The following is a 13,660-nucleotide window of genomic DNA, read 5'->3' on the forward strand; positions in this document are numbered from 1 at the left end:
AGAAGTGATTGTAAATAGATATTCCCCTGATAACAGGACACTGCTTTCCAGAAGCCTCCTTGCAAGAGGGGTTCAATGTTCCCTGTAATGTTGCAATATCTGTTGCACTGCACCCATGTAAATATTGAGTTTTTCCATAAAATATTCCTTTGACTACGTATTTCTTTTTTTTTTTTACACTGATTAAACCACAGTTCTTAATTTGTTTCAGTGGTTGCTTCCACATTATTTCTGAAGTGATTAATAGTTGTAATCCCAATTTCTACCAGATTTCCAAGAAATTGCTGCTACAAAGGAAAGGAAAATCAATAAAATGTAGGAATTACTAAATTCAGAACAATAAATTGCTTTTCAACAAAATAGGAGTTAATAAAAGGTCGGCGTAATGCTTTTAAAATACTGTATATGATGTTTAAACAATCAGCTTTAAAACAAAGACGCGTTTCTTATTAGGCTCCAAATGTCTTTCTTTCTTAAAACTATATTCAAACAAGAACATAGTAACGAATATGTATTACCAGTCTGCAGGAATTAAGAAATAATTTTGCATGCCGATAAATTTGGTTTTCGACAACCTTTTTTTTTAAAAAAAATGGGCAAAAAATAATATGTATAAATATATGAGTCTGGAATTGTTTCTACTGTATGCTTTGTTCACTATTTGCTAAATACTGCAGCAAGTTGGTAATAAATAAAGTTTGTTGTGGCAATAGTTCATCCAAAGCTACCCTACTTCAACGAGAGTCAGGATGAAATCGCAGAGTTGGGGATCATAGCTAAGGAAGTGAAAACCGTTGCTTGTGCAGAATACAGCGGAGAGACAGAAAAGGAAATATAACCTTATTATCAACCTTTGAACCTAATTTATTCAAGACAACGGAAGAGTCACAAGACATTTCACATATTCACTTTGAGAACAGAAACATTATTATCTAGCTTTTGTGGCGTTAAATACGCGAGTTCGAGAGTTTTGTCAAATAGCTCATTTTAGGAAAAGCTGAGCTGAAAATGTATGTTTGAGGAGGAGCGGAAGCATTTTTTTTTTCCCAGAAGTTGGTGAGCATATTTCTTCATTGTGCTTTTCAGGACAGACTGTTTGTTGTTCAATAAAATTGAGTAACGACTGCAGTTGAATCTGCAATAAGAGCTTTGCATTAACATTAGAATGTTAGTATCACGGATGAAATACTTACTGTACCAAAAGTGACCACTACTGTATATGTATTTTGTTGAATGGAATGCATTGCGTGCATAATGTAAACCGTTATTTAGACAATGTTTTCGGTTTTTAATTATGTGTTTGTGAATTATTTGTGAATTATTTTTCCAAATAGAGAAAAAGGCATGTTAGTTTTGTTACTTGATTCTATTTAAAAGGCACTGTATAAAAAATGGGGTTAGATTATTGTTACCTCAAAAGTTAGGCTTGCTTAATGGGTGAACTGTAACAACGTCCACTTTATTAGGAAGCATCCCGCTCTCTTGTCAGTGGTAAACTATTTCCACTAGTTTTTATAGCACATAAACAAAGCCTCAAATTATTAATATTGTGAATGTAGGTCAAAATGAACCACTTTCTAGGTAACTAGACACGGTTTGCTGATTTACTGAAGGCTATAACTGTGGTATCCTTTATTAGGAGAATGTACTCTACAGACTATGGATGTGGTATGTGGTTATGGTTTGGTGGCATCTGGCAGACTTGCAAGCTTTTACAAACGGAAAATCCTTTGGTGTGAATGCTTCTATGCAATTTTTTAAACAGATTAAGATTCATCTTAATGATGCTGTTGAAGTCAGAGCACATGAATGTGAGAATGTCAGCATTGGCATTTAGTTTGTATATACTTTCACTAAGGCTGAACTACATGTAGCTGAAACAGCAGAAACGCAGCTCAGTGTGCATGCATGAACATAGGAAGTTGTTCCCACAAAAGACTTAAAACTTCTGCACTATTTCCTGTTGCTGCCTGCTGTGTGCCACTTACTGTTGTAAAAAAAAAATCTTGACAGGTAGACAAAATATTTCACTAGGGCAGTAGTCCTGTAGATTTATCCCAGTGCTCATTGTTTTGTAAACAGAACTAGCAATAAACTACCAGTTACATGATATGGTTTTAAATTATGAACTAGAACTAAAGAAATAAGTTATCTTTTAAACACTGTCAAGTTTCTTATTATGAGCAAAATGTTTGGTGCTATTGTTCAGGAGAATATTCTGAAGAGATGCGCAAGTGACTTGGTACCACCCCAATCAACACCGTGGTTGTTTAGCAAACTGCTTTAAAAAATGTCCTTTCAAGTAAAACTTCTGCTATGACAGGTGAAGATGACATGACCACAACGTATGTGACATACTATGATAATCTCATGCTACTACAGTTAAATTACTGTGTCAGAATGCTGGAAACACGGATAAGACACCTAGCTATTGTATATCCAGGATACTGGAAATTATATATTTACAAGTATATTATATAAATTATATATTTACAAGTAGCTATATGTTTGGAAATATCTGTGGAATTATTTTGTACCAGCTTCCCAGTAAAATATGTTAACAATGCTGTCACATTGACCAAACAGAATGTAACACAATACAAGGAACTTTCTGAAAAAATAATGCCTTAAATGTGAGCCTAACCTGTACTGTTTTCACAGCACTAGTTGTTTTAAAAAGAAAATAAAGATATACAACATTTGTCCCTGGCAAGATGGCGTCTGTGAGATACGATCCTGGGTCAGATACCAAAGAAGATAATGGGTGAGTTAGCAGCTTTTCAACATTACTGTATGCTTAGCTTGATTAAATATTAACTTAGATGGTCTTCCAGGCTGAGTTCCCATTATCCTTTCTCTCTCAAATACTGCCCCTAGTGGATGTATGAAATACCACTTGGGTTACAGGAGCATTTTTGAGTTTTAAAGTCACCAGGATGTGATGAGAAAAAAAAAGATTCTGTACCGTGATTCTAAACAAGAAGAAGAATATTTTCCAGCTGCACCAACTTGTACTTGAACTGCTTCTTATTAACTGGTTAATATTTACTGCATCTTTGTTACCTTTTTTTCTAGCTTCCGTATAGATGGGAAGGTTGAGACAAACATACAAGTTGATGATGGTAAAGTGGACAACGGTGAAACAGACAATATGTATCAGTAAGTATGTTGTTACTGTCAAACACAGGTAAAGCAGAAGTCGTTTTAAAGTAGAATTGCGGCACATGAAAAATGCAGAACACATTGATTGTGTGACTGACATATATAACGGAACATGTACTAAATCTGACTCAGGTCACAAATAAGTTACTTTGATGGTCTCGTGTTACATTAATCCATATCAAACAGCTACTGGTACCACACCATCTGGAACAGTTTGCCAGTTTGAGAGAAGACAAGGACTAATATCAGGGGGTACACAGGCACTCACTGAGCTATGAAGTGTGGCTCCTGATTAGCCAGTCTTATGTAATAGTGAACAGCACTGCTTTTAGGTAAGTTATTATAATGTGATTCTTTTCTCCTTTAAAGTGGACTCTGGTGAAGTATGGACCAGTTTATTACAGGCAGGACTAAAAAAAAGCATATAATCGGTGCAATGCCTTTATTCGGTTTCATTTTAGTTTTAATACACTGTCCTTATTGAACCAACAGCCAAATCAGAAAGATGATTGCTCCCTTTGTGATGTCGTTTGGATTTCGGTAAGTTTTTTGTAAGCTTATCACAGTAAAGGGTATTTATGAATCTCATGTTTGTTTGTTTGTTTGTTTTTTTTGTCTTTTTTTTGTCATCTTGCCTTATATGCTTTCCCCATGCTCGTCCTTTGCATTTCCATTGCATGACCACAATTTTATGTGATTTACAATGCTTTACTGTTCTTTCACTAAGATTCTGCCGTCAATTGCTACACTTTGTTTTGTTTTGCTTCTGTCATGATGTAGATGCATTCTTGAATTGTTAAAGTTCTTTCTGAGTTATCAGTTCAACAAGAGCTTGATTGGTCTGCGAATTGTCATCATTAAAATGTGTACCAGAAACTCATCTGCCAACAAAAGCTTTTTGAAAATGATATAAATTCTGTTTGTGCTAAACAAATCTGTGATATACCTTGTTGAGCCAGTGCCAATGCAATCTGTGACTACTGCAGGTTGCAGGCAGGTCTTCTGATTTTGACTTTTGAAAACGCGGTTACATTTGGAGTATTTAAAACCACATTTAAATGGGCTTTAATCGGGTAACCTGTTTTTATCACATTCCTAACAAATAAAACATCAGAAATTTTACATACTTTCATGTAATACGTTACTTAAAAAATAAATAGAGATCACAGTCACTGTTTACAAAAGTAACATTGACTCATAATAGTTATCGAACATTATTAAAGGTTAATAAATTATTTATCTCCATTTCGAATCTAACCTTAATCTAACAAAACAGCTGGGGTGTGGTAATCAGAGGATAACTCTTGTTGTAAACAAACCAACTCCAATTTAGCACAATAAGAAGCGTGAAATGTGAACAATGTGTGAAATATTTGTGGCACACACTGTTCTTGGAATTGGTATTTAAAAATGTCTTGTTACTCTTTTTAAATGAATACATGAATGAATCATAGAGATGTCCTGTCTAACACATTCCAAATTGAAGTGTATAATACAAGCAACAAAAAAAAAGACTTATCTATTACTTCTTTAGGGAGGGAAATAGTTTCAAATCATTGACACAATTAAACAATTGTATTTTTATTCTCTTGTAGGATTTTTGGTATGCTGCTTATAATTGTTGATATCACCGTGGTCATTGTTAACCTTGCCACTATAGACAATGCCAGTATCTTTGAAGGCATTTCTTTGGGAATTTCTTTCTTCTTCCTTGCTGATGTGATACTGAGAGTCTACGTGGAAGGGTAAGCAAAAGGCAAAATGATTTCATTTTGTGGGCTTAGTTTACTCCCACATAGCAATTTACTGCGGTAGAAGTCTTTGCTAAAACTATTCACACTTCCCACCCCAATTCCACCAAAACACATTTCGGCTTACAGTAACTTTAAGTGAGCCATTAGCTGTTATATGTGTCTTATATTATTTAAATGTTAAGTTGCATATGGTATTATTAAATCTACAGGACAGCGGGCATTTTATGTTATCTCTGAAGGTGAAGTGTATCTTTGATAACAGGAAAATAGTAGTGATGACTTTCTTAAATTTTCACTTCATAAATACTAAGAACCACTCACAGTCCTGGTAATTCATTTGCACTGGTTCCTTGGGTTTTCTGAATATAGCCATTAGGGAATACAAAGAAAATACTACCAGGCTACCATTATAATATCATTGCAATAACCTTGCGGTACCATTAGTAGATTGCGGAACATACATTTTTGGTACAACGCTACAGTTGAAAAGTTTCTGCAAGTTTCATCACAATGAAAGCTGGAACAGTGACTGTTAAGTTGATAATGCAAAGAGGAAAATCAGTTTGAAATCATATTTTGCATTGCGTGAAAATGAAGATGAGTGGGGGGGTTTGATCTTGTGCTGCATCTGTTCCAGATTCAATGCCTACTTCAGTTCTAAGCTGAACATTGTCGATGCCTGTATTGTTTTCGTCACCCTGATCATCGCTATGGTGTTTGCCCTTTCTGATGTCTCTGGAATAGCACTCATCCCCAGGTATGTGACCATTACATAAATATATAGTACCTTTCAGTAAGCACGTCCTGGCCGGGAACGTTAAGTTCATGGAATAGAAAAAGTAGAATAATGCAGCATCAATGCTATGGGAATTGCTTTTTGATTGCTGACAGTAATGTAGTATGCTGTGATACATCGATGTTATGGTGCCATAACCCTCATTGCTGGAATGAAAAAACATGTTTTTGATTTAAATTCCATAGCCTTTAGTCACACTGACTTATCACAACGAGAGACTTGTTTTGCCACCTGTTTGCTGCTTAACCATTTTTTGCATGGTAGAAAAAGAAAAAAAAAAACAGCTTTGGAGTGGATTGGGCAGAACTGACACCAAAGTTTATGGCAGCTTGCTTAAGCGAAATAAACACTTAGCTTTTCCACAGAGCCTCTTACAATGAATTCAAAACGCGTCCTTTCTAGCGAAGAAATGCTTCTGGAAAGGGCTGTTTGTTCAGTTTTATAGCAATATTGTGGGTCTCCTGTTAGTAACTTGAGCCACACTTCACCACAATAAGCCTTGAGAAATATTTTCAAAATACAATTTTTACTGGAATATTTAGGAAGCGTGGCAAATAATGATGTGTATAACAACAAAGTATATTATATCCCCTATTCAGACATTTTTAAAGACTTTTTAAAGGAATGTTTAGGTCAAGTTTTAAATAAAGTTTGCAGTTCCTTAAATCTTTTTCAACTGTTTTTGATGTATGAAAAGGAAGATGTATCTCTTTAACCTTCAGAGTTTTGCTGCATTTACCGTCTTATCACAAAAGCTGAATGTATTTCGCCAGGAGCAAAATAGTAATTCAAGCATGAAATGTAAACCTCATGTAAGCATAATGCACAGTGATGTTCCACCAGGTCAAGCAGACCCCAACAGCACCAGACCCTGCAAAGCTATGTCCATAAAAACATGCTGGTGACCAGGCTAGACTCTTTCTTTTCCATGTTTTTTCTAGGATGTTATCCTTCCTGAGGGCAATGAGGGTCTTCATCCTTATTAGGATCGTCAGGATTGCCTCTCAAAGGAAGCACCTTGAAAAGGCCACCCGACAAATGGTGAGTACAGAATGTTCCACAAGTGCAACTGCTGTGAAAAGGGGAGTACACAGAATGAAAGCGTAGTTAGTAATTACTCGTTTGACTGCAGTTCAACTGCATGCAATGTTCCCATGTGTCAAAAAGGAGACCGAAAAGAAGAGAGAAGACAAAAGCAGAATGTCCCTTGGTTCCATGTAATAAAGAACTAGTCAGCAATGTTTTCATAATAGCTGTTTATTACAACACTGATTTCATATTCCAGCAGTGCTTGACATATGTCTGCAGTCCACAAGCAGATTACTAGAATACTAAAAATGAACAGTAGTTTGTTGATCATAGTTTGATGCTGTTGCAGGTCTCTGAAAATAAAAGGCGTTATCAGAAGGATGGCTTTGATCTTGACCTCACCTATGTTACTGGTTGGTATAAATTGAAATCTTTTATATGAAAACTGAATGGAGAATTCCTGAATCCGCTCAAGTTTATTTTCTTTATTTTCTTTTGTTTAAAGATCGCATCATTGCCATGTCTTTCCCATCTTCTGGAAAGCAATCTTTTTATAGGAATCCTATCGGGGTAAGTTTTTGTTAAAGACACATAGTGCACATAGGGGGCGCTGGTTTGACTATTTTGCAAAGTAGAGTCACCAATATCACTTCCTGTTTTCAGTCATTAGGGTACTCCCCCCAATTATTGGCCAGACCCAAAGTTGCTTAGCTCTTAAGATATGACTGGAGATCTTGCCAAAGTTTAATACAGATTCACACCTTCTGTGCCATTAGTTGAGATAAAAAATCTAACCGGAATAAATCTGAACCTATTCGTGCAGAAATTCTATACTAAATGGTTATTGTATAAATATGAACACAAGAGGGCACTGTAAACCAAGAAGCTAAACCTTATACGTAGAAGGTTGGGAGATTAACTACAGTTACTGTTGTTAAGGGTTTTTAAGGGTAGGCTTATGCATGTTTCAAAAGGAAAATCATTTCTTACACCTGTTCTGTAGGAAGTTGCAAGATTCCTGGATACAAAGCACATGGATCACTACAAAGTCTATAACTTGTGCAGTAAGTACTTTGTTTTGTGTATTTTAAGTAAGGTCTGAGTGACACTGCTGGTCTGGGGTTCATCTCCCAGTTCAACTTGTGAACTGTGCTGTTTAGCTTCTCATAGCATTGCTCAGCTGTCAATGAAGCTTGCTCTCTAGGAAACTGGACATCGTTGGTAAGAACACTGCATCACTAGACTGGATGGACGTATGTAATCTTTCAAGTCTAACTTTTGGGCCAAACAGGTATTATTTCATTAATTTTGCAAAACCAGAGCCATGTACACATTGGACTGCAATTCCACACATAGATAAATACTGTATACTGTACATTCTGTATTAATGTAGAATTCAAGTGATATTAAATGATACCTCCCATTTTTGACAGGTGAAAAAGGCTACAATCCCAAATTCTTCCATCACAGAGTAGAAAGAATCTTAATTGATGACCATAACGTCCCTGCATTGGAGTAAGCAACCCTTACTGTACTTTTTGCATGTTCTTTGGGTAAATGAATGAAGTGGAACTCCAAGGAGTGATGTCCCTTAAAGATAAGAGTCTTTACAAGAGTTTGATATTATTGTCTAATAATTAGGCCCCAGCTTTGTATGATACCCAGATAATTTTTAATAAAAAAAGATCAATTAAAGTGTTCAAATGTAAAAGGTCTCAATGATCCCTATGGCAACAGCCTTACAATGTGTGTTAAAATGATTCACTACACAATGACAATGTGCACAATCTCATTTGAAATGATTTGACGTATTTTATGTTGGTACCCTGCCTGTGTCCACCAGGAAGCTTTTGTAAACAAGGCGTTGCATCTCTGCAGTCGTATCTTGCTTGTCAAAGTGTCGAGATGCTTTAAGCAGGTTTTCGTTGTTTGGCTACACAGAGACATGCTGAAATACACTGCAGGTGTTCGAGACTGGATGGCTGCCGATCCTCGGAACATCATTGCCATTCATTGCAAAGGTGGTAAAGGTAGGCATCATAATAAAAGCTACAAACCAGTCTACACCCTGAGACACTGGGAAAATGTTTCCCTTATTTTTTCATTTGACTCCCGTGTGTCCCACTTCGGACTACACAAAACATAGCCCTATCTAAATCCCTCTGTTCAACACGGCAGACTAGTTAACAAGTCCCAGTCTTGGACATGCCCCTATATCATTATTGTATGACACTGATACGATGTAGAAATGAACTGGAGTGCTATTCAGAATGTTTTCCCTAAAAGGGGTAAAATACAACTGAAATGGCATTTTATAGCAATTTGTCCTTTAAGAGGAATTTTAGCTTAGCAGACAGTTACATCTGGTGGTCCAAATTTGTAATTTCAGCAAGGATCCTATAGCCTGGTGTCAAAAAATATATTTATTTTGCAGGTCGAACTGGAACACTAGTCTGTGCCTGGCTTATTGACAGTGAGCAGTGTGCAACTGCAAAGGTATATATATACACACCCTCTCTTTTTGACAACGTGCACAGCAGAAAAAAGGCGCTTTTAAACACAGAATGTTTAGTTGCATTATCCTCAGCAAATCTTTTACTTTGTGAGATGCTACACCCTCACCCCATGGACCCCATCCTATATATATTCAGTATAGATAGATAATATATATATATATATATATATATATACATACTATATATATATATATATATATATATATATATATATATTATATGTAATTGTATAATGATACATTGTATAGATGCCTGGTTATTAGGTAGTAGTTTTGTGTTTGGTTAGTACCTATGGGAGAGGACTAAAATTTGTTTTCTTTGTGTTGATTGAGGCGATTCTGTTAATTTAAAGAATTGAAAACATGACGGGTACAAAAAACAAACATACAGGGTGAGACCCTGTTTGGAATTCCACTCTGTCTCCCCAGTATTAGGGACTTTTACAGACAGAAGGACTGGTATTCACCAGTCTTGAATGGTGATAAACAAAGCCATGTTGTCACGTCATATATATATATTATATAGATATATATATATATATTATATTATATAACCTATATATATATAAAGTCCATATTATTAATAATAAAAAAAATTATATTGATCTATATGGCTTTTGAAATTAAAAAGAAGAAATTCGGTAATGAGGAGTGCGAGAATGTACAAAACCAGGAGTGGCTTAATTCACTTGATTTTAGGAAAGTTTACGGAGAGCGAAGAACTGACAAAACCATGAGTTCAAAATTCCAAGGAGTTGAGACCCCCTCCCAGGTAAGAAATATTTAAAAGCTGAAAGCAACAAATACTGTGTAACATTTGGGGGACTTCAGTTTCAGCATGGGAGCCAATGTTAAAACAGCCTTGCACACTGCTGGTGCAAAAAGCATTTACATATTTCTGATATAATATCAAGTTTTGCCCATGTTGGCTTCAGCTTCACAATAATGTCAGTCTCATAACCTATTCTGGTCTATAGTCTGCAGTATATGGAGAACGAGAGCGTCACTGTGGCGCTATGATTACACTATCTTCAGTTTCCTGCTTAAATGTTTGAAATAAAACCACATTATACCAGTACTGCAAACAAATAGGTAGGCAGGGATTGCACAGCCAGACAGAAGGACTTCTGATAAGCAATTGTGTTTGTGTTGTTTATTTAGAGCAGATATGTTGGCTATTATGAAATCTTGAAAAAGAAATACAACAGACAGCTGCCACCAAGCAAGAGTTTGAAAATCAGGAGCATAAGAATCCACTCTATAACGGGTAAGTGTACTGATTCAGTTAAGCATTGAGGACTGTTTCATCTGTACCGTCTCCTTTAATATTTACTGTTCTGTATGTTTAAGAGTTTCCAAGTATTTGTTTTTTGCAATTTCTGTTCCTTTGTTGTATTTGAATAAAAAAAAGTAAAAGAATGACTAAAATAATATTCATGTTAATAGACATTTACTTGCACGTAAAATACAAGTTCCAATCTTTGAAATCCTTCTTTCATCCTATGAGATGCTAATGTATGCATGGGGATAGATTCTCATAGCTTTTCAAATCATCATGCACATGATTCTTTTTTTTTTCAGAAATAAACAACTCGTACATTTCATTTAGGACTAGCTGTCTCTCAAATGGTTTCTTAGCAGTTTTAGTATTTTGATTGGTGTTTTTTCTTGTTATGTGGTGGTGATGGTATTCCATCTGAAGTTTACCAGGGTTTGACCCATTAAAATGGAAAGTCAAATGAATTACCAATCCCTTTTTATCCCAAATGTGTTCTCACAGGTGTTGGAAAAAACAATGGCAGTGATCTCAGGTTGAAGATTGTCGTGAAGAAACAAAATGCATTTCAATGTGTTTGTGCTACTCAGGAAAGCTGTAAGGTAAGTAAATCACCATAAGGATTATAAATACTGACCTAATATGCAGCCATGTTCGGTTTAAATGTGAAATCATGCATTCCCTTCAGTAATGCTGCTCAATCACATTGCTATTAGTTACACATATGATGTGCCCTAAAGTCTTGTGTCCCTTCCCTCTACAGCGTGTCCTGTTTTGCCTTCATTTCGTCTCTCCAGTTTTTCACATGCTTTCTCGTTTTGTTTCAACAGCTGTTTTTTGATGCTGGTAGTAACTCTGCTGTTATAAGCTTACTTGAGTGTCCTGTTTTATGTGGAGACGTGAAGATCATTTTCGAGTCTAGTGCAGTAAGTGCTGAATATTTGTCCCTGTGTAACATAATGCATTAGGATGCACTGTGTGCCTTAAGGTTATTTTGCACATTGCTCTGTCTTTTTTATATTTAATTATCGCCTCATGACTCCAACCTACTTATCGATCAAGAGAATTAAAGATTTGTGTTTAATGTCTAGGGACTTCCTAAAGGTTATGAAGACTGTCCGTTCTATTTCTGGTTCAACACTTCTTTCATTGAAAATAACAGGTAGAGTGTATCTATGTTTATTTACTGTACCGGCTTCTTGGATACTGTTGGGCAGGAAAATATTTTATTATGGCGCTTTCAGGGACATTTTTAGCAGAAAATATGTTTTATTTGACATGCATAGACTGTAATATAAGTAATTTTGTAATGTTAACATGGTATGATCGCTAGTCAAAAAATAGGTTATTACATGCTTTGAATTTTAATTAAACATTTGCCTTAGTTTCATTGACTCTGGTGTACTTCAGAGTAGATTTGAGGATAGCAAAAGAGATTACCAAGCGTTTTATATGAAAAGATTATCAAGCCTTTCATTTGATTTCCAGTGCTATCCACAATGCATAGACTACAGTTTTCTTTCAAATCATTTGAAACACACAGATGTACAGTAGTGATGTACAAATGTTCCTATATGGCTAGTTGACTGAAATGAACAGGAACAGGACCTAATGGGGCACTGATTTGTATACTTGATGTGTGTTACCTCAGTCACACTCTAATACTGTAAGCTGTTGATTGTACTGTTTTGTAGGCTTTACCTGTCCAGAGAGGAACTGGACAACCCCCACAAACCAAAGACATGGGGCATCTACAAGGAGGACTTTGCAGTAGAACTGTCTTTTTGTGATCCATAGCGCTGGAATCTCTGTGCTGTGGTAACACCGGTTACAGCAGGTTTGGCTGCCAGCAGAAAGATTTCAGTCAAATATTAGCATGGCATCTTTGTTCATATTTGTTCAAATATTTTCTACAAAGGGAATATACCACATAGTTGATCACCAATGTGTATATCAGGTTGTCTTACCGGACAGCTTTGGTGGTTGAGCGGTTTATTGTTTTTAAAACATGGCACCCAAAACGTTATCTTTAGCACTATTTTGTAGCCCATTTTGAGGAGTAAAAACAGACTTTCATTTCATTAAAACACTTTTTTTCAGCTGTTATAGAGCATGTTCATTTTTAAAAACATTGCTTAATCTGAAAATGTTTTTAAACACTATTCAATAAATCAGTCATTAAAAAAAAATCCTTAATGTTTTGTAAATAGGGTTAGCAGTAAATAAGAGACTTTTCCTGTATTGTTGTTTTCTTTTGCGTGAATTGACTGGGCTGAATTAAATGGTGGAGCCTTCCCTGTCAACTATTACAAAAAATACATATCTTAATTAAATAAAAAAAAATATATATATATTTCCAGACAGTTAATAGCTTCAGATGCCAAACGGTTATGGACACAGGAATGGGAGAACTGCTATCATTAAAATATACCTATTTGTAACGGGAAAGTACTGTAGTTGTATAAGAATTATAACACTAAATACTGTGATTACCTAGATAAAAACAATTTTGAAAATAATATTAAGGATTTGTGTGAAATGTGATTTGTAAAATTGATTATTTTCAATGGTCAATAAAAAAAAAAAGTTTAATATATTTTACACATGTTCCATAGACTTTCTACAGACTGTATTTACACAAAATGTATTTAGGAAGTTGTACAAATCTTTTACCAATGTTATCTTTTGCTGTGGTATTCTTTTCATGAGCTAGAAAAGGGTGTAGCCCTGATGAAGATTCTAGCAACAGCTGGTGAACAGCTAAGAGTTGGATATTGGGGCAGATATTTTTGGGCCTATACTGGGTACCCATCTGATATATAAAATCTCAGACAAGTCTTGGATGTAGAAGTACCTGTCAACCAAGCACATACCATCACCCCTCCATCTGATCTGCTGTCCTACCTTAGCAGAATCAATATAACATGACACTTATCAAATTACACAGCCATCCAGATACAGTATCTGTCCAACTGTGGTACTGTGCCAAAAGTGAATGTCAGCAATGATGACTGCCAAGCCTGGGACCACACTGAATGTCACACCAACCTCTGCAGTCCCATCGCCTGCACTTGAGTATAGTTTGGATGAAGAACCATGACTAAATGTGTTATGAATATGGTAATTCA

General features: G+C 35.7%; 2 protein-coding genes across 2 annotated transcripts in view; one reads left to right on the forward strand and one right to left on the reverse strand.

Moving 5' to 3' along the window:
• fgl1b (fibrinogen like 1B) overlaps window positions 1-13,660 on the reverse strand; it is a 59,042-nt gene that overhangs the window by 11,118 nt on the left and 34,264 nt on the right. The gene's annotated exons all lie outside the window — the stretch shown is intronic.
• On the forward strand, window positions 726-13,128 carry LOC121321359 (phosphatidylinositol 3,4,5-trisphosphate 3-phosphatase TPTE2-like). The gene is made up of 19 exons (XM_041260264.1): window positions 726-1,056; window positions 2,662-2,764; window positions 3,076-3,159; window positions 3,655-3,702; window positions 4,758-4,907; window positions 5,554-5,673; window positions 6,654-6,753; window positions 7,091-7,154; window positions 7,247-7,311; window positions 7,745-7,805; window positions 8,175-8,256; window positions 8,683-8,771; window positions 9,176-9,237; window positions 9,930-10,028; window positions 10,418-10,523; window positions 11,037-11,134; window positions 11,363-11,458; window positions 11,624-11,694; window positions 12,227-13,128. Exons 2-19 carry the CDS (start codon window positions 2,715-2,717, stop codon window positions 12,327-12,329), a joined length of 1,548 nt encoding a protein of 515 aa, XP_041116198.1. The 5' UTR covers window positions 726-1,056; window positions 2,662-2,714; the 3' UTR covers window positions 12,330-13,128.

This window comes from Polyodon spathula, chromosome 9 (assembly GCF_017654505.1).
Source record: "Polyodon spathula isolate WHYD16114869_AA chromosome 9, ASM1765450v1, whole genome shotgun sequence".
Lineage (NCBI taxonomy): Eukaryota > Metazoa > Chordata > Actinopteri > Acipenseriformes > Polyodontidae > Polyodon > Polyodon spathula.